At 40.3% G+C, this 18,511-nt stretch overlaps 3 protein-coding genes across 6 annotated transcripts; 1 reads left to right on the top strand and 2 right to left on the bottom strand.

The window, feature by feature from the left end:
* Positions 1–1,183: 1,183 nt before the first annotated feature.
* pkma (pyruvate kinase M1/2a) lies at positions 1,184–9,597 on the top strand. Of its 4 annotated transcripts, none has more exons than XM_033983437.2 (11): positions 1,184–1,284; positions 4,431–4,615; positions 4,692–4,783; positions 5,350–5,481; positions 5,567–5,753; positions 5,823–6,093; positions 6,165–6,315; positions 6,387–6,539; positions 7,851–8,017; positions 8,437–8,618; positions 8,686–9,597. In XM_033983437.2, the coding sequence occupies exons 2-11, from the start codon at positions 4,459–4,461 to the stop codon at positions 8,790–8,792; spliced, it is 1,599 nt and encodes a 532-aa protein (XP_033839328.1). In that variant the 5' UTR covers positions 1,184–1,284; positions 4,431–4,458; the 3' UTR covers positions 8,793–9,597. The 4 variants fall into 4 exon arrangements, with proteins under 4 accessions (XP_033839328.1, XP_033839320.1, XP_055085417.1 ...); XM_033983429.2 differs by lacking the exon at positions 7,851–8,017 and adding an exon at positions 7,375–7,541 and having other exon boundaries at positions 1,190–1,284; XM_055229442.1 differs by lacking the exon at positions 7,851–8,017 and adding an exon at positions 7,375–7,541 and having other exon boundaries at positions 1,234–1,396.
* Positions 9,594–12,234, bottom strand: dhdh.2 (dihydrodiol dehydrogenase, tandem duplicate 2). The gene is made up of 7 exons (XM_033983448.2): positions 11,968–12,234; positions 11,429–11,540; positions 10,964–11,127; positions 10,602–10,854; positions 10,159–10,283; positions 9,909–10,059; positions 9,594–9,805 (listed from the first exon to the last, which is right to left on the bottom strand). The coding sequence occupies exons 1-7, from the start codon at positions 12,055–12,057 to the stop codon at positions 9,696–9,698; spliced, it is 1,005 nt and encodes a 334-aa protein (XP_033839339.1). The 5' UTR covers positions 12,058–12,234; the 3' UTR covers positions 9,594–9,695.
* Positions 12,235–12,944: 710 nt separating this feature from the next.
* Positions 12,945–16,963, bottom strand: dhdh.1 (dihydrodiol dehydrogenase, tandem duplicate 1). Its single transcript, XM_033989584.2, has 7 exons — positions 16,526–16,963; positions 16,128–16,239; positions 15,902–16,065; positions 15,106–15,358; positions 14,412–14,536; positions 14,050–14,200; positions 12,945–13,335 (listed from the first exon to the last, which is right to left on the bottom strand). The coding sequence occupies exons 1-7, from the start codon at positions 16,613–16,615 to the stop codon at positions 13,226–13,228; spliced, it is 1,005 nt and encodes a 334-aa protein (XP_033845475.1). The 5' UTR covers positions 16,616–16,963; the 3' UTR covers positions 12,945–13,225.
* Between the last annotated feature and the right edge of the window lie 1,548 nt (positions 16,964–18,511).

Genomic DNA, 18,511 nt, shown 5'->3' on the forward strand with positions numbered 1-18,511 from the left:
ATCTAAGTGTCCAACTTGCTTGTCTCATCTAGGAGAATTATCTGACTATATGCCCAGATCGTCTTAGTGAGCTCCAGCTTAGTAGTTATGATTAATGCTGACTGACAACCAGAGTTTGGCTGGTGGACTGGCCCTCGGCTATTTCTCTCACCTGGGCCAGCATGTGTTTTGGTCTCCATTAGTAGCTCTGGTCTGATCCCTGTAGTCTGTATACAGCCACTGAAATGATAAAATGGGCAGCGGAAGCAGCAGCAGTACCACCACTGCTGTAAACAACAGGTAAGAAAATAATATGGAGGAATCCAGTGGGACATGCCTACTTATTTTACTTTTTTATTATTATTATTGTTCATGTATTTGTTTACCAATGTGATTTAAGGCTCAGTACCTGAACATGACATGTGATAGTAGCAGGTGCAATAGCCAACATTTGTAGTTTGCTGTACTTTTACCTAGATAGTATAGTATGTTGGGATCTAGATTATTACGTTATCACTGTAATTACTTTATACTTCAATTTACTTTATTACTTACAGCAACAGAGTGCCAAAGGTTGTGTTATGCAGCACTTTTTTATGTGGGCCCACAAATTGTAAATGTATTGCTCAATAGTGAACGCTGGGTGTCGCTACAGATCAGTTTGCATGGTCACGCTCAAAACCTGATTCAACATCTTCGTAGTTTTTGGTCCAAGTTGGTTCCCTGTGAAACCACGTGTGAAACATAATTTTAATTAACAGTGTAGCTTTTGACTGAAAACAATTTTATCATGGATCCGCGATCGAAACACGTTTTCGTGTGTCAGTGTGCGTGATACCTGTGTTTCGACACCATCCGTGGGCGACGACTGTATCACAATAAAACACACCTTTGTAGGAATTTGGCGTGAATTTCATGATAAAGAAGGCAGCTAGCAAGATGTGGAAACTACCATCCTGAGTCACATATGGTCACATGTCAGGCAAGATGCTATTCTGCTCTGTGATTGGTCAGGGAAGTTTACAAAGCACTACCAACGCATTGTATCCTTCCGCATTTAAAATATATTGTACATCTCTTATTTAACGTAACAGGAAAAATTAATTGATCCAAAAATATACCGAGTAATAGCACGTTGCTTAAATTGCTAAAGAAATTAACAGGATGAGGCTAAAGTACATCAATACTCGGAAGGATATCTTTCAGCATCCGCACAAAGTAGTCCCGTGGCGAGAACAGGGATCACCTTGAGCTGCAGAAGTGTAGCGCCTGTTACATCACTTTGAGCTCTTCTCCGGTTAAAAGGTTGGTATCCCCGCTGTCTCTGCTGCTGCAAGGACTTTCTGTAACTGCTCTGTTACTTTATAGCCGCTGTAGCATTGTGGTGGGTTGATCTCATTTGGCATCTCGCTAACTGGTAAGTGCGTGGATGTCACGTTGAGCTCTGACCACAAGGAAACTATCGCAGTGTAATTTGAACAATGATATTTAGCATAAAACGGTGTTTTCTTATACCGAAACGGGGAACAATTGAACGCAGAGGGCTTTTAAAATTCACTTTCCTATTTCTAACCAAGGAGGACACGAGATACTGCACATCCATTATTTAAAGATGATCTAACCGATTAAGTGAGAGTAACACGTATGCGATGGGAAGCCTTTATTTATTCTTTTGCGTTTTCTGCACATTTACACTCGTTTTAGCTGTAAAAATGATCTAAATAGTGATGCGTGAGCTGCTTGGGGGTTGAAAAGTTTCTTCCTGTTGTGGGTGTGACGTGCGCGCTGATTGGCTCATCCTGGTCATGTTCCGTCTCGAGGAAAATGTGACGCAGTGATGTGAACGTGACCTCCACCGCATCGGCATCACATCTCAATAAATATGTTGTTTTACACGCCAATTACGAGGGCGAAAACGGGCAGATTATTAAAGTTATGTGCGTTAAACCGCCACCGTGTCATTTCTGGGTTTTTTTATGTTAACGGCACGTAGCAGCCCGTTTAAAACGTTAACGGCACGTAGCTGCACGTTGACGTGACCGTAGCGCGTCATTGCAGTGGTCTGTAGCCTCCGTGGTCTGTGCCTCCGTGACACTTGATACCAGACAATTGTGTATCTTGCAGCTCATGGAGACTATTCTTCTGATCGTTTTTGCTTTTCTGGAAGTTGTTTCTCAAAACTTCTAAGAGGTCAACCTTGAGTGTCACTTGTGCTTATAATGACTACACTCTCTAAACATTCTTATGTAGCAGGTCTAAATAAGGCAACACCCGAGGATATTTACACATTGTGCAGTGACAAAAAGCACAGTTGCACCTTTGTATTCTCCCAAAAAGCTATATGGTGTGCTATTTTCCACACCTCTTCCTCATGAGTTATTTGTTTTGTACATTCTTTTGGTTAGTGAGTGATCTGGCCTGCTCACCTCTTTGTTATAGTGTTTTGGGTCAATTCACAGCTGCCATGGCTCTCATGGACACAGGAGTTCTCTGTAAACACTGCAGTAGCTTTGTGTAGCTTAAAAAATACCAATTTACAGTGTTGTTAAATGTATTTCTATCTTCGCTTTAGGCAAGGTAAAAATACATTTTACAAACACGTCATGTTGTGAGTTATTATTAGGCAGTCCCATTTTAGTTTGGGGTGTTAGGTGATATGGGCTGCGTGGTCACCTTGGATGCACACTGCTTGGTCATTTAGGCGAACCTTTTGGAAGTTTGCACTGAGATCATGGTATGGACCTAGTTAAAACAATCTTGTTCCAAGCCCTTTATCCTTACTGATGGGATTTACTCTGGAGCTCCTGAAAGTGTCATATGTATGTACCAGCAGAGCAGTAACTAGTTTTCTATCCGCTGTTACTGGGAATAGGCGATTTGGCTTTATAGGCCGCAGACACTCCAGCACTCTGGGGCTGTGCTGGAGGTCAGTGCCTATTCACTATCTGTTTGTCCCCAGAAGAAGCAGGGAACTCTACTGGTGGTATGTAGCTTAGCATGCTAAGTGGTTGAATAAAAAGCCAGCATGCAACAGTTTGAGAGCATGCAACAGGAAGATCTGATTTGAAAGTCAAATTACGTAATCACAACCCTGTAAAACAGTGGTTACAGTCTAGTTTTTTGCATGCATGCTTATTGGTTGTTTAAATTATAGTGTTGGGTGGATGTGTCTGTAGGGGATTGTTGAGGATTATATGTAGCTTCTTTCTAAAGTTAGCATTGCTTCTGTGTTGGGTGGTGTGGCTGTTACTGCTTGTCATAGGTGCATTTATGTCACATCGTGGTTTGTCTCTTATTAGTAGTACATCTCTATTCCACTTGCCTGTCTCACCAAGCCTTTTGGTGCTGGCGAGCTGCAGCCCTGGGATGTGATTCTGCTCACGTACATCGCTGGCCTGACATTTGTATGTTAGCTTCAGTCGTGTGTTACATCATCAGGCAGACTGCAGCCTCTGTTCTGTTTTAGTGCAGCAGTGTCTGGGATCCCCCTGTCGAGATGCATTTATAATTAGGATGTGATGAGTAAGAGGACCAGAGAGGACTGAAGTGTGACTACTAACTTGTTGCAACTTTGTAGCAAAAAAATATATATATGTATATACCTGAGTAACTTTGTATTTAAAGACTGACACAAAATATGTAAAGATTGAAACAAAAGCTCACATTTAGAAGCCATCTTTTAGTATTAGAATATGCCTGACATTTATAAACTGTAACGATGTCTTAACTAAGGCAGAATGTTATGTAACTAATAGCGATACTTTTGTGGAAATGCCTGCTGTTAGTCCACTATTACTATTACAAATTACATTGATGTATTTCTCAAGACCAAGTACACTAAGATCACGACAAACGGGATTTCACAACTGCTTTGTGAAAGGGTAACTGTTAAAACTGTCATGGTGAAATTTTGGCAAATTTACCCTTTATTGGAGCCTCATGGTGGAGCTGTTGCCATGGTAAACATGGAAGAAAGCAGGACGGGAAGAACTGAATGTACCAAATGATTAAGAGGTGTTAACTTGTGCTGAACAATTCTGGAAAATCTATGTAGATGCATTTTTTTTTTCCTTTTCCGGCTCATTAGATTTAAAATTGCTGAAATGAAAACATTCACACTGTGAATGCCAAAGACTACTATTAATTACTGGTAATGCATGCATTTCATAGCATTTTAATATACGTTTAAACTGGAGAGTTGAGAAGCTACATTACATCATGGCTTGTTGGTTAGATAGCAAATTCATTAAGCAATAATTGCAGCTTTTGCCACTTTAAATTTCAATTGCAGTTTCAGTTTGATTGTGATTAAGCTTGCAGCCCTAGTGTGAAATCTCATAGCATGTCAAAACACAAATGTTTTATGCAATCCTGATCACATAATACTATGATGTTAGTTTTAAGATAATGTTAAGGCCTTTTAAAAATACTTCTACATTTTTCTCTTTTAGGACCACTCGTTCTGCACCAGTGAAGGCCATGCCGCAGCAAAAGGTTCAAGACATGGGCACTGCCTTCATCCAGACCCAGCAGCTCAACGCTGCCATGGCAGACACTTTCCTGGAACACATGTGCCTGCTGGACATCGACTCTGACCCCACCACTGCACGCAACACTGGAATCATCTGCACTATCGGTTGGTTCGATTTTCCTTCTTGCAATATAATATATTTGAATAAAATGGAAACTTTAAAAGATGTTTCTTGAAACAGGACCGGCCTCTCGGTCTGTGGATATGCTCAAGGAAATGATCAAGTCTGGAATGAACATTGCTCGCCTAAACTTTTCTCATGGAACACATGAGGTTTGTAATTCCTCCAAAGCACGTAATACTCTTAACAGAAAGTCTTGCCATTGTTCAATGTCACAACTTGTCTACCTGATAATAATGTAAACGCTAGTGTATTGTGGTTTATCACAGGCTGGATGTTTGTTCAGTTTTACTTTGCCAAGTGATTATCAGTTGCTGTTGGGAAAGCATAGGTCTAGACAATGTACTTCAGATTGGTTGACTATATTTCATTCTAGCTTAGCAGATTACCATTTACATATTTATTTAAAATGTAGAAATGAATATAACCATACCAGCTTTATGGGATAATATAATAAAATATTATGTCACATTAGCGTTTTCCAATGTAGAGCATATTATAGACCTCAAAACTAGAACTTGCATTTCTGTTTCTACATCTAACCTGAATAATCTTAAATCTGTTTTATATCCAGGCTGGTCCTCTCAGTGAAGTTTTATGAGCTGTATAATCTTATATGGTTTTATAACTTGAACCTACTACATTGTAATGTGATGCTCATAAAATTTTCATCTGGTTAAAGGTCACACATTTTTACTATATGTTGTACATTATACAGTATCACGAACAAACCATCAAGAATGTCCGTGAGGCCTGTGAAAGCTTTGAACCAGGCAGCATCAGCTACAGGCCTATTGGCATTGCTTTGGACACTAAAGGACCAGAAATCAGAACAGGCCTCATTGATGGGGTCAGTTATTGTTCATTCATTATAAGACAACACAATTGCTTGAACATTTAAAAATATGCAAACTGTATAATTTTTTATTTGACAGAGTGGCACTGCAGAAGTGGAGCTGCAGAAAGGCAACGTGATCAAAATAACCTTGGATGATGCTTACCAAGAGAAGTGCAGTGATCAGATTCTGTGGCTCGACTACAAAAACATTACCAAAGTGGTGGAAGTAGGCAGCAAGATTTACATTGATGATGGGCTTATATCTCTTCAGGTTATGGAGATAGGTAAGTGAATTAGTTGTCATGTTTTGACTATTCAAGGGCATTAAGAACTTAACTCAAACCTTTCCTCAGGTTCTGATTACGTTATGTGTGAGATTGAAAATGGTGGCTCCCTGGGAAGTAAGAAGGGAGTGAACTTACCGGGTGCTGCCGTAGACCTGCCAGCAGTCTCCGAAAAGGACATCCAGGACCTCCAGTTTGGTGTAGCACAGGGAGTGGACATGGTGTTTGCCTCTTTCATCCGTAAAGCAGCAGATGTACATGCTGTCAGAGCAGTGCTTGGAGAAAAGGGCAAAAACATCAAGATCATCAGTAAGCTTGAGAATCATGAGGGTGTGCGCAGGTTTGTAGGAGTCTAATGGGTACATGTAAACCTTTTTTAAATAATAAAGTAATCAAAGTGGTTAATTACAGATTTGATGAGATCATGGAGGCTAGTGACGGAATAATGGTGGCTCGTGGTGACCTCGGGATTGAGATCCCCACAGAGAAAGTGTTTGTGGCCCAAAAAATGATGATTGGGCGCTGCAATAGGGCTGGCAAACCAATCACATGTGCCACTCAGGTCAGGTCACAATATTTTATCATTTGTGAAGTAAGTTCAAATTGCTTTAACATGCTCTCTGATAATTTCAGATGTTGGAGAGCATGATCAAGAAGCCAAGACCCACTCGTGCTGAGGGCAGTGATGTTGCTAACGCTGTCTTGGATGGAGCAGACTGCATCATGTTGAGTGGTGAGACAGCCAAGGGAGACTACCCCCTGGAGGCTGTGCGCACACAACACATGGTGAGCCATCAGTATTGAATATGTGTAAAGTAAATGGTAATTCATAAGATATTAGTATTAATTAAACACTGGCTGAAGAATTTGCACCACAGCACTAACAACCTGATCTTGCATTCTAACATTTTTCTCATACTTGCTGTCAATAACATAGTTCAGCACTTTAAAACCACTTTATTTGTTCTTTCTGTACTAAGTCTGGTTGCATATTATTTACATCACATGTCTATCATGTGAAACATGTATTGGTCAGGGATAGATGGAGTCAATTCGGTGAAGCTTGCCTTTGCTTTAACTGCGTCTGGTCAAACTTCCTGCCGTTCTCCTGGCTTCACTACAGAGGTCATATTGACTCAGCAGTTTGCTGTCTACTAGAACTTGTGCACAAATGAATGCAGCCCTCTTCCTTTGCTTTGCAACTTTCAACTTCTTTTTATTGTGTCTGGCTTTACAATAAATTATTCGTGTAATACACATACTCATAATTTGCCCATGCCATGTTCTTAGCGTGGATATCAACAAAAATGTGAATACATGTTTGGGAAAAAAACAAATTAGATAATTATTATTATTTTGGGTGCAATTTCAATCAATATTTGTTTAAATATTTAATGTATGTTTGGGGTTTTTTGTCCTCTTTTCCTCTGCTATGAATTACCAACATTTCTTCTCTATTTCTGGTTTCTGTCTGTGTCTTTTTTGTGCTATTTTGTCAAATATTGATGCCCTATCTGTCTTTGGACTTACTGTGTGTTCTGTGTGTTTTCTGCTTTCCTCCTTGCATCTGTGCGCCTGCTGTGCGAATGCCTTGCCTCTTTCTTGCCCTGGTTTGTGACAGATTGCTCGTGAGGCCGAGGCGGCCATGTTCCATCGGCAGGTGTTTGAGGACCTGCGTCGCTCCACACCGCACTGCAAAGACCCGGCTGAGGCTATTGCAATCGGGGCAGTCGAGGCATCCTTTAAGATCCTAGCCTCAGCATTCATTGTGCTCACAGGCTCTGGAAGGTAGGAAGGAAAGCTGGTCTTCACCATAAGGATCAGACTGTTCAAAGGGATCTTGAGCGCCTAGAACAGGGCAAGTTAGGCCTTAAGAGTCTGTAACTGGGCCAGTTCTGCAAAACTGTCCCAAACTACTGGTGCACAAAAATATTAAAGTTAAACTTATCAAATTTATTTATTTGAGAACAAAGCCAATCAGTAGTTTGGGGTTTTGCAAGCAGCTCCCAGTGGTGTGAGTGCTTTCAGACAAAAGTCATTGTTTGTGTAACCTTCCTTGCTTCACTCATTCATTCCTCATGGCACCTTGGCGCACAGATAGCTCGAGAGGCAGAGGCAGCCACCTTCCACAGACAACTGTTTGAGGAGCTCAGAAGACACTCCCAGGTGACCAGAGACCCCTCTGAGGCTGTAGCTGTGGGAGCTGTAGAGGCCTCCTTCAAATCCTGTGCTAGTGCCATTATAGTTCTCACCAAGAGCGGAAGGTAAGATAGAAGGTGTAGTACTTTGTCAGAGGTAAGGACTCTATGATGCGCTGCCCCTGACTTTTTACTCCTGTCCTTAACTCTTTTGATCTTACTTGCCTTGTGTGAATGTGTGAACATAGCAATAGGTGGAGAGAGTGAAGTTGAGCTTTAATCAAATTCAAATGAATGTGGTTGGCTATGTTGACGCGATGCAATTAAAATTGATATGAAAATTGTAGTGCAATAAATTAAAGTGACTTGGAATTTACCTTCCTCTGCATTATTTATGCCTGGGTTTTGTGGTTGTGTGATTTTAATTGTGCATGAGTTCCAGAGATAATTACAAACCAAAAATGTATGTAATGCAACATGGTTTTTCCTTGCGCATCACCAAATGTAGAATATCTTTTTATTTTTGTTGCTTTGTGTGTTTGTAGGTCTGCTCATCTGATCTCCAGGTATAGACCTCGTGCCCCCATCATTGCTGTTACTCGCAATGCCCAGACGGCTCGCCAAGCCCATCTGTACCGCGGCATCTTTCCAGTTCTCTACACTAAGCCTGCCCATGATGTTTGGGCTGAGGATGTGGACATGCGTGTCAACTTTGCCATGGAAATGGGTAAATTATATCTATTTAACATTTTAAGTGAACTGCTTTGACTAACTACTCTGCATCACTGTTACAGGTAAAGCTCGAGGCTTCTTCAAAGAAGGAGATGTAGTCATCATACTCACTGGCTGGCGCCCTGGCTCTGGTTACACCAACACCATGCGTGTGGTTCTGGTGCCCTGAAAAGTCACTGGCTTTGTTGCTTTCTCCCTTCATCTATCTTTCATAGCTCTTCTTCACACACTCCACGGCTCTCCGCACACAACCAAAATGACTGAAACATTCAAATAAATTAATTGGAAAGAATGAAGTATGATAAGAGCTGTTTTCCATTCATGTCGCACTGTATCCATTCCTTGTTTGTTGGTCAGTAAAACTAAAACTATATAATCTGTAGGGCTCAGATTCAACAGCTTGTCCTAATCTGCTGTATCTCAAATGTCTGTTATATGCATCGATCTGAGGTGAGCCTGGTGGGGCAGAGTGAAATACTACTGTTGTGCAGTGCAGCTGCAGCTCCTCCGATGTTGTCATAAAGCCAGCTTTCACTTGCATTCCTAAGCTGTTTCAGACAATGTTAAATTACTTCTATACAATGCCACAATATGTATTTTGTTTATATATTGATTTAGGCACATTTTGGAGGTCCAAATGTATTTGAACAAGTTACTGTACTGTGCTGGTGTGTCATAACGGCTTTGCATTTTCAATCTGGGTCAAATCTTCATTAGCACTCAAGAATCTTGTGATTCATAAAAGTTAACTGATCTGAATAAGCACTTTTCTGTTTTTTTTTCCCTACTGGGAGACTTGAGGTGTTAAGTCCTGCTGGTCATCTCTTCTGTGTTAGTGACCCACATAGCTTTGTGTCTTGTATGCTTTTGATTGTAATGCCTGAGTGTATGAACTAGGTGTAAAATAAAGTTTAGCTGTGTTCCGGGCTGTCCTATCAGACGGGAATTATTTCAATAAAAGAAATAGTACCACATTTGACTTTGTCTTTATTGTGTCACTACAAAAATACAGTATATCCATTTAAAGAAGTACCGTGTTTATGGTTACAACAAAATTGCTTTTTTGTTTTGCCTATAAAGAATCTTGAGGGTACACAACCCCAACTTGTCTACGAATTTCATCCTCTATTTCAGCAAGCAGAATAGAGTCTGAATGTGACATTATGGCACTCTCCTTTAGCCCTAGAACCAAAAAAAAAAAAAAAAACATTTGGAGGGTTAATTGGCATGAGGGATGGGGTTGTCCTTTAGCTTTCCAGACAAAATTATGATCAAATTCCAGTACCTTTGCGCAAGCACTTTCGAACCTCCTCTGCCTCATAACACATCCCTGTGCTGTTGAGAAAGTTGGTAGGCATATAAGGCTCTGGAATAGGATACTCCGTCTCCTTACCATTCACAATTAGAGATGTTGGACACCACATGTGGGCAGGGACCTAAAGGACGAGCAAAGTGCAAACTCCTGAGACCTGTCTGGAAGCAATGTGACCAAACTATTCAGGAAACTCATGCAAAAACATTCAAACAGGCTTTACCTTCATGGAGTGTTTTGTTCCAACAATAACGGCCTCGTTGGGCAACTCCATACCATTAGAACACGTGAATACAGCCATCCTGTTCTTTGAGTACTTTAAAGTGACAACCACAGTCTCATCTGTACCTGAAAAGATTGAAACGCATAGTTTATGTAGTGACATGAAAGAATTATAAAGTCAAAGTGATAGACAAAATGTAATTAAAGGTTTCCTATTTTTTTCTGTTCTTCTGAATACTACAGTATTAAGAGAGCTTTTACGATTGACAATCTGACAATCTGGTTGTCAAAACATTAACTCTGAACAGATGAAACTTCTCTTTACAGTAATGCTTGGCTGATGTGGTGAAGCTCTGTGTTAACATGATTCAAAGGTCAGATGACCACACTGAATAAAGTTTTTATCACAAAACACATTTGTTATGTATGTCTAGTTTAGTCTACCTGTCTCAGCACAGATTCCAACGGCTTGGATGGACTCTGGTTTCTCTCCATTATACACCATGCTAATAAACTGCAGGCAATAAATGCCAACATCCAACAAGGCTCCTCCTCCCAGTTCTTTCTGCACAGCTCTCGGCACATCCAAAAGTGGTGTCCCAAACTCAGACCTCACCATCTTCACATCACCCACTTCCCCCTGAGCGAGCAGCCGTCTGATCTCAACAGATACTGGGAAAAATCGAGTCCAGACAGCCTGTAAAACAGAGACATGTTGGCACTTAGCTACAAGACAAGAAATGTGTAGGTCTGCAGTATTTATGCTGAGAAAAACATGAATCAGTTTTATTTGTCTTTGGGTTTACCTCCATTAAGAAGACATTATTCCTTTTGGCAGCAGCGAGTATCTCCTGAACCTCCTTAGTGTTCATAGCCAGGGGTTTTTCACACAGTATGTGCTTCTTAGCATTAGCAAAAATTAAACATGCTTTCAGATGGTAGGGGTGAATGACTCCAATATACACCACATCTGGAAAAAAATGTATTTATGCAAGAGAGAAAACTATTATAAATAATGTAATAATGTAAATAATTCAAATATGTGCCAAGGCGTAAAATAATCTATTCTATTATTTTGTAGTATAACCATGACAAATGAGAGGTGTCAGATGGTCAGAGCATTTGCCCACCGACCTAAAAGTTTGATCTAAGATTAGACAAGTGCTGTCCATGTTTCCTTGGTTAAGTGAAATGTACATTTTCTGTGATACATTACTACATTAAAGCAGTGCATTATAGACCTATACACAATGCATTACAATGATACTTACCAACATCTGGATCTCTGGATAGCTCTTCATAGCTTCCATAAGCATGGGGGATGTTATGTTTTTGAGCAAAAGTCTGTGCATCATCAAGCTTCCGTGCTGCCACTGCAACCACCTATAAAATTATATGACACATTTATCATACAAGATGATGGGCTTTGCCAAGTAGAAACTAATGAGAGAGATTAATGTTCAACCAGCATTTTAGATAATGGGATATAGTCAAGGTTAGAGGGACACACTATTCAAATAAATCTGATGTTCAAACCACACAGGATCAGTCAGGACTTAAACTACACATTGTTTTAGTGCAGACTTTATAGGCTACACATGTTTTCTGGTGCGTAAGACTTGAAAGATTACCAAAAGTAGCCAAAGCAACTTTTCACAACTCTACGAAGTTTAGGTGACCATTGCAATTAGTGAGGGTAGGTTATTCCACAAATGAATACAGGTAAAAGGTATCAGTAAACAGTTTAACAGAAGAGACACATTTTGTGGTTGCATTTGATCCCACGCTGCTACATTTAGCCCAGACCTACCTGGTGGTCTTCAGGAGGGAGGGATTTTAGGGCCACGGTGAAGTCATGAGAGATCTTTCCTGCGCTGCAGATACCCCACCTGGTTGCCATTGTTGTTACGTGTGTGGCATGACAGTCCCTCTGTGGACTGTTCAATGTAGCGTGAGAATGCGTGCGCGCACCCGCGGCGCTACGGAGGCGCGCTGCGCCCTTGGTGATCTTAAACTGAACGCGACGATCCCATTTTTAAGTGTCCTACAGTCGCTGTAATTACAATACTGCGCATCAGCAGCGAATGAACCCCTCAATTTTGAGCAGAAAACAGAGTGACATGCGCAGAGCATGTCACGACGCGTGACAGTGGATTCACCTCGTCCTGCAGAGGAGCAAAAGACCTTGAGATTAACATGCGTAGTATTCACATACTGCCAAAAGAGGGAGACAAACCCCTAGTTATAATTCCTTACTGTAGCAACCATTTGAGCCGTTGCCTGTTTATTGCGATTAATCGCATGGTGATATTGGCGGTATTATTAGGTGTGTCATTCCATGTATTGTAGGACGTGAGGCGTAGGAGGCTCCACCACAGGTCCAGACATCATCTGTACACACTACACAACCCTGGCTGGTACCTGGCCTGATACTATTATCAAAATCTAATTTGTCACCTGAAGTGGAATATGTTACATATAGCCTTTTCAACTCAAACTCTGAATTATTCAAAACGAAAGCATGGACTCCATCAGTCACTATTGTGCTTTTATTGTCTTCATCTGTTACACATCCATTGACAGTTGTTTGCATCACAAAGATCTGTACAAACTGGTATTTACAATTCAAATTCAGCAATTAAGTATTTTAAGTTGTTCAAATATTAAACTTTATTTTCCACACATGCATGCGTGTGACTATTTTATCATTGTGATCTCTATGTAAAATAATGTATGTGTGGTTATATAGGTTTATAGACTTTTTTATTGTTGTTTGTTGTCACACACAAAAAAAAATCATCATTTCTTTACCTGTTACTGTAGTCCACTGATTAAATGTGTGTTTCACTTTCTACCAAAGAACTGTTTCCTGGTGTAATTATAATACACAAGGTTGCATCTGTATATTGTCATCCTCTGTTTCATCCAGTGTGCATCATGTAGCACCTGGTTCACTAACACATTGAGCTCTGTCTCTCATCTGCTCAAACCAAATATTTAAACTGTGCCAATTCTGTTCCATTTCAGTGGCTTTAAATCAGGTGAAACAGTTTGGCTCTGCTGTGCTGTCATTGGTTGTCCTGGCTGAAGACGACTCCCACCTGCTTCCTGATTTCATCCATGATTTCCGTCAGTAGAACAGACTCTGCCAGTGGCATCAATGGGCTCTCCTTCAGTCCTGTGAATGAAAAGCAGCATTAGTGTGGTCACAGCACACATACATTGATGCATAATCAAACAGTGCATACATTAGAGCAAGGCAGAGAGGAGATATTATGTTAATACATTTAGCACACAAATATTACACAATTAGGGTGACAAGATATCCCTATTTACCTGGGACAGCCCCGGTTTTGAGCCCTGTCCCAGTAGATTTATCCAAAACCATTGCTCTGTCCCAGTTTTATACAAGAAATGTCCCAGGTGTTCCTATTTTTGACCAATTTGACACTAGCCAACAGTAAAGTGGGGAATATATTGTCATTTGTTTAGCTAAAAGACTCAAAACTGTGCTTGAACTATGTGCACTAAGTCCCTCAGATATACTGACCCACAAGTTAATGGACAATGTTACACCCTCTTTTCAGTATTTTTGAATTGATACATGGTCTGATCCAAACAGTAGCTAAAAGACTCCAACTACACAGGAGTTCATGCAAACACAAATATGTATATAGAAAAGTGCTAGGAAAAGGTGTATTTATATAAAAGGCTGATTAAACTCTCACATCTTCAGCTATACCTTCAACTAATTAATTCATTAAACAACTACAGGACTACAGCCATAGACATCAGTGCAGTGTATCAGTTTTTCCATTTCATTTTATTAAGACTGTATAAACTTGTGGGTCATGTTTTACCTGCTAACAGATATTAGCTTGTATTGGTGTACCTTTAAGGAGACACTGTCTGACTTCCTGAGCCTCATAGCGCAGCCCAGTGCTGTTGGTGAAATTCATGGGCAGGCAGGGCTCAGGCAGAGGGTATTCAGTCTCTTTGTCATTGACCACCAGTGTGGTAGGACAGTGCATAGGCCCAAGGACCTGAAAAAAATGTGATGTTTCAAATTAACATGTAAATGAAATGCTCTTGAAGGAGATAATCTGCATAATATCTATGTGATATCAGAGTGTCTCTCTGGTTCTTGGGCTGAATGTGTCAATTTAATTAAAAATGGAAGTAATTAGGAGTCTCCCCAGTCACTGCGTGTCTCAGTCCTTGGTTAAAGAATTGAAACATCCCTGCTTGGCTTACTTTAATGGAGCCCTCTGTGCCACAGATAACAGCATCATTTGGAAGATGGGCAGAAATTGAAAATGCACAGAAGGCCATTCTGTTCCTGGAAAACTTCAGTGCAACTACCACTGACTCATCCACTCCTAAAAGAACATAATGTTTGTTAGGAAGATTTTAACCTTGTCACTTTCAATTATCTTTATGTAAATTAAACAAAATAAAACATCATTATTACTTGCAGTTCTAGTTTAATCAGTGTGCCTTAATTTAATGGTGCACTATGTAATTTTTTTGCAGCCTGCTTGTTACCATGGAGATGTAATGAATGATGTTCCTCAGTATGGCATTAAACTCCATGAAGACAAGCAGGTGACATCACCAGACCAATGCAACCCAGCTAACAATTAGAATGCATGTTTTTCAAGGTACGTTTAGCAATAAAAGACCTGTAATTCTATAAATGCAAGATAGATAAGTTCAATGCTATACTATGGAACATTCCAGACAAAGCAATAATTTCAGGAGTTGGACCCTCTAGCAGAAAAGTTACATAGTGCAACTTTAAAGAAAAAGTTGAATGTAGCAATTATAATTTCAATTTTATTTGCATGCATTTTTTCTCTCTTTTTTGTGGTTAACAGTAGATGCCTTTTTAGCCCTATTCTCTAAAGATTGGCTTTAGTATCTACTGTTTCTCTTTAGATCTACTTGCCTGAGTCTAACAGCACACCACTGGCCTGTATGGACAGTGGCCTCTCTCCTCTGAACACCATCAGGACAAACTGCAGGCAGTACACTCCAATGTCTAACAGAGCTCCTCCTCCCAGCTCCTTCTCTACAGACCGGGGGATGTGCAGCTGAGGGGAGCCGAAATAGGCTTTGACCAGCTTCACCTCCCCGACCGCCTCCTCTGCCAGCAGTCTGCGCACCTCAGCATGCACGGGGAAACAACGGGACCAGATCGCCTGTACAAAGGCACACAAAGTGAATTGGTACTCTTTACTCAATTAGATTTTATAAATGAAAATCTGAAAAAGAAACAGAATGCTCCCTCAAATAATCTAATCATAACCACAGATAAAAAAAAGTAAAAAGTCAAGCCGTCAATATATTTAAGGGCAACATTTTGGGGACTTATATTGTTAATTGCAATGGAAACGGTCCTAATTTTTCATTATTCAGAACTTATATCTCTGTATGACTGCATTCAGGAACAATTTAATTTAATGTGGAAACTATACAATACTTCAATTATAATTTCCTACCTTGAGGGTCATTTAACTCCCTGAGGGAAATCAAGAGCTTTAAGTGTTATAATGAAATTTACTTGGGGTGGAGGGTAAAGCACAGCAGTCTACTTACTCTATGTTTATATGGTCGGAAACAGCAAGAAAGGCTGTGTTTATAATAGGTGATGCTTTATTAAGTTATGTAACATGCAAATGACTAAGCAGCATATGGAGGAATACACATAAAAAAGATGAGCAATTAGTCACTGATGCTCTTACCTCCATAAGAAACACATTGCTTCGTTTAGCTTCTGCGACCAGGTCTTGCACTTGTCTACTATTCATGGCAAAGGGTTTCTCACATAGCACATTTTTGCCAGCTTTGAGGAAGAGCAGACCAACTTTCCAGTGCTGTGTATGAAGAACTCCTATGTAAACAATGTCTGTGGAACAACGAAATATAGGGTATCATCTTTATAAATAAAATATACATGAATAAACTCACCTATGTCTGGATCGATGGCCAGCTCTTCGTAGCTGCCATAAGCTTTCGGAATGCCATGTTTCTTCGCAAATTCTTGGGCACGCTCTAAGCTTCGTGAGGCAACAACTGCTATCTGTAGAAAACACACATTTATAATAATATGTAAGGTGATTTTAATATATTTTGTTTTTGTCTTTGAATAGAAGTTGTGATGTAATGGCAGACCTTGTAAACTCAGTGGAAAATACATTTACCACAGAACAAGATTTTATATTTTATAGTTTCACAGCTATATCCTCATGTAGGTGCTTCTGAGTGTCTTTAGGTTCATATGTTGTAATAATCTTGCATGATATTACTGGCTGTTTGCCTACTGGATGAATCTTCATGATTTTTTTCCCCCAGTTTGTGAAAAATACCTGGTGGTCTCCGGGAGGCAGAGTCTTCATGGCCACACTGAAGTCGTGGCTGATCTTCCCCGCACCGCACAGTCCCCATCGAGTTGCCATGTTAAATTGGATGGCGAGTGACAAATGAGAGGGTGCTGCTGCTGCTTTGGTAGAGATCCGGGCCCGGCGGCGAGCTGTGACCTTGGGAAAAGGTTGCACGTTCCTGGGCGAGTATAGTGTACACTGTCATCGCTCGGAGCATAACTTCTGCTACATTTATATTCAGGAGACGTGTCACCTTCCCTCTGCTCCCACCCCGAGGTAAAGGGTGCAACTCAACACATAAACACATACACACTCCCCGCTGTGCAGTTGAAGCTGATACGATGCTTTTCAGTCCAGACTAAAGTGGTTTGTACTAGTTGTCTCTATTAATCTGTAACCGCTGTATGATGCTATGTTAATGTGTACAAGATCACACAGGCATATGAGAACTAAACTTAAGATATACTTCTCCCTTAACAGAAAGTAATTATCCTGGCAACTACATGCTGAAGCTAAATATTAAACTGGAGGGTCAGGAGGTCGAGGAATACCCATATAACTAACTACTATGAGCTGAGCTAGGATGACAATGGCAAAAACAACACACTTGCCCTTGAGCTAAATACTGTAGAATAGATTTTGGAGCGGATGTTCATAAGGGAAAGCTCCGTGCCTCATGTGGCCAGTAGAGGACACTGTGCCGTCAGAAGAGTTTACATTTTAGCTTTGAGCTCTGAGAGGATTTGACAGAATGGTTTAGGGGAAAGCTGCTGTCACTGATGCAAGTGTGCAACTGTACTATAGAGTTTTCCTTACTGAAATATAATTGTGTGATTATGTATGTTCAATTATTAGCAAAAGAATGTCAGTGGAGAACAGAGGAGTATGTAGCATAACATTATTTGAAACAATAAAAGTTTGAGTGCTGAAAAAAAATGGTTTGTGTAAGTATGTATTTGTAAAAATTATAAGCAATTATATACAATTGTAAATTAAGTAAAAGATTTGTTGAAGACATTTCAACAAATCTTTTTTTATTTTATTTTATTTTGTATATTGTGTATTTTGTATTATTCCTGTATGTGTTCTGAGTTCTGTGATATAGTCTATTCATTTGATACCATATACCACAGATTACAGAGCAGTTGGGGAAAGGCTCCAGACCACAAATGCAACCCCTGACAGGAGACATATGGATTATTTTAATAGACTGCTTTCAGCAGTTGGCAATGATTACAATAGAACTGAGTGCCACTTTTGTGAAAGTCTTTTTAAAGAGCAACGACATGTTTTATCAATGACACCTCACTGACAGCTATCCTTTTGTATTTCACTTCCAAATGAATTCTGGGAGCTGTGGGCCGTTGTCATAACAACAAGGTACCAGCTGGGCAATTTGTATGCAAATGGCATTGGCCAGATATTCCCACCTATATGTACCACTGGACCTGGCTGTCATGGGAGTGCCCAACTCAAATAATTTGTTAATTGAAACTAATACTTTTTAAAAAACTCTGTCTTTACAGGAATTTATGTCATTCCTGCCGATGAAGTACAGCAGACACAGGTGATAATGAAATAGTGGGGCATACGTGAGGAGATAATACCTGATGGGCCAAGTGCTACTCCATTTTGGATTGGTGTGAAGCAGTGGAGAGGTTTGTGCTGGCTCACTTGGCTGCCAGCGAACAGGCATGGGCAAGGCTCAGGTGGCTGGAGCAAAACATGACAGCTGTGTCCAAAGCAGGATGGAGACAACAAATGGTCACTTTTCTAAAAACTCCACTCAAAGAACTCAAGGTCACTGAGATAATTCAGTTGCACAACGTGAAGGGGGGCTCTAAAATAACTTCTTTTTCACTTTTTTACATTTTCAAGTATTGCTTGAGCTATGATTTGGAGATTTGCAATGAAAACTTGAATACACTTCTCTCAGTCTAGTCTTTGTCAACAAACTGACCCTATATTAGG

The sequence above is a fragment of the Periophthalmus magnuspinnatus genome, chromosome 3 (assembly GCF_009829125.3).
Source record: "Periophthalmus magnuspinnatus isolate fPerMag1 chromosome 3, fPerMag1.2.pri, whole genome shotgun sequence".
Classification (NCBI taxonomy): domain Eukaryota; kingdom Metazoa; phylum Chordata; class Actinopteri; order Gobiiformes; family Gobiidae; genus Periophthalmus; species Periophthalmus magnuspinnatus.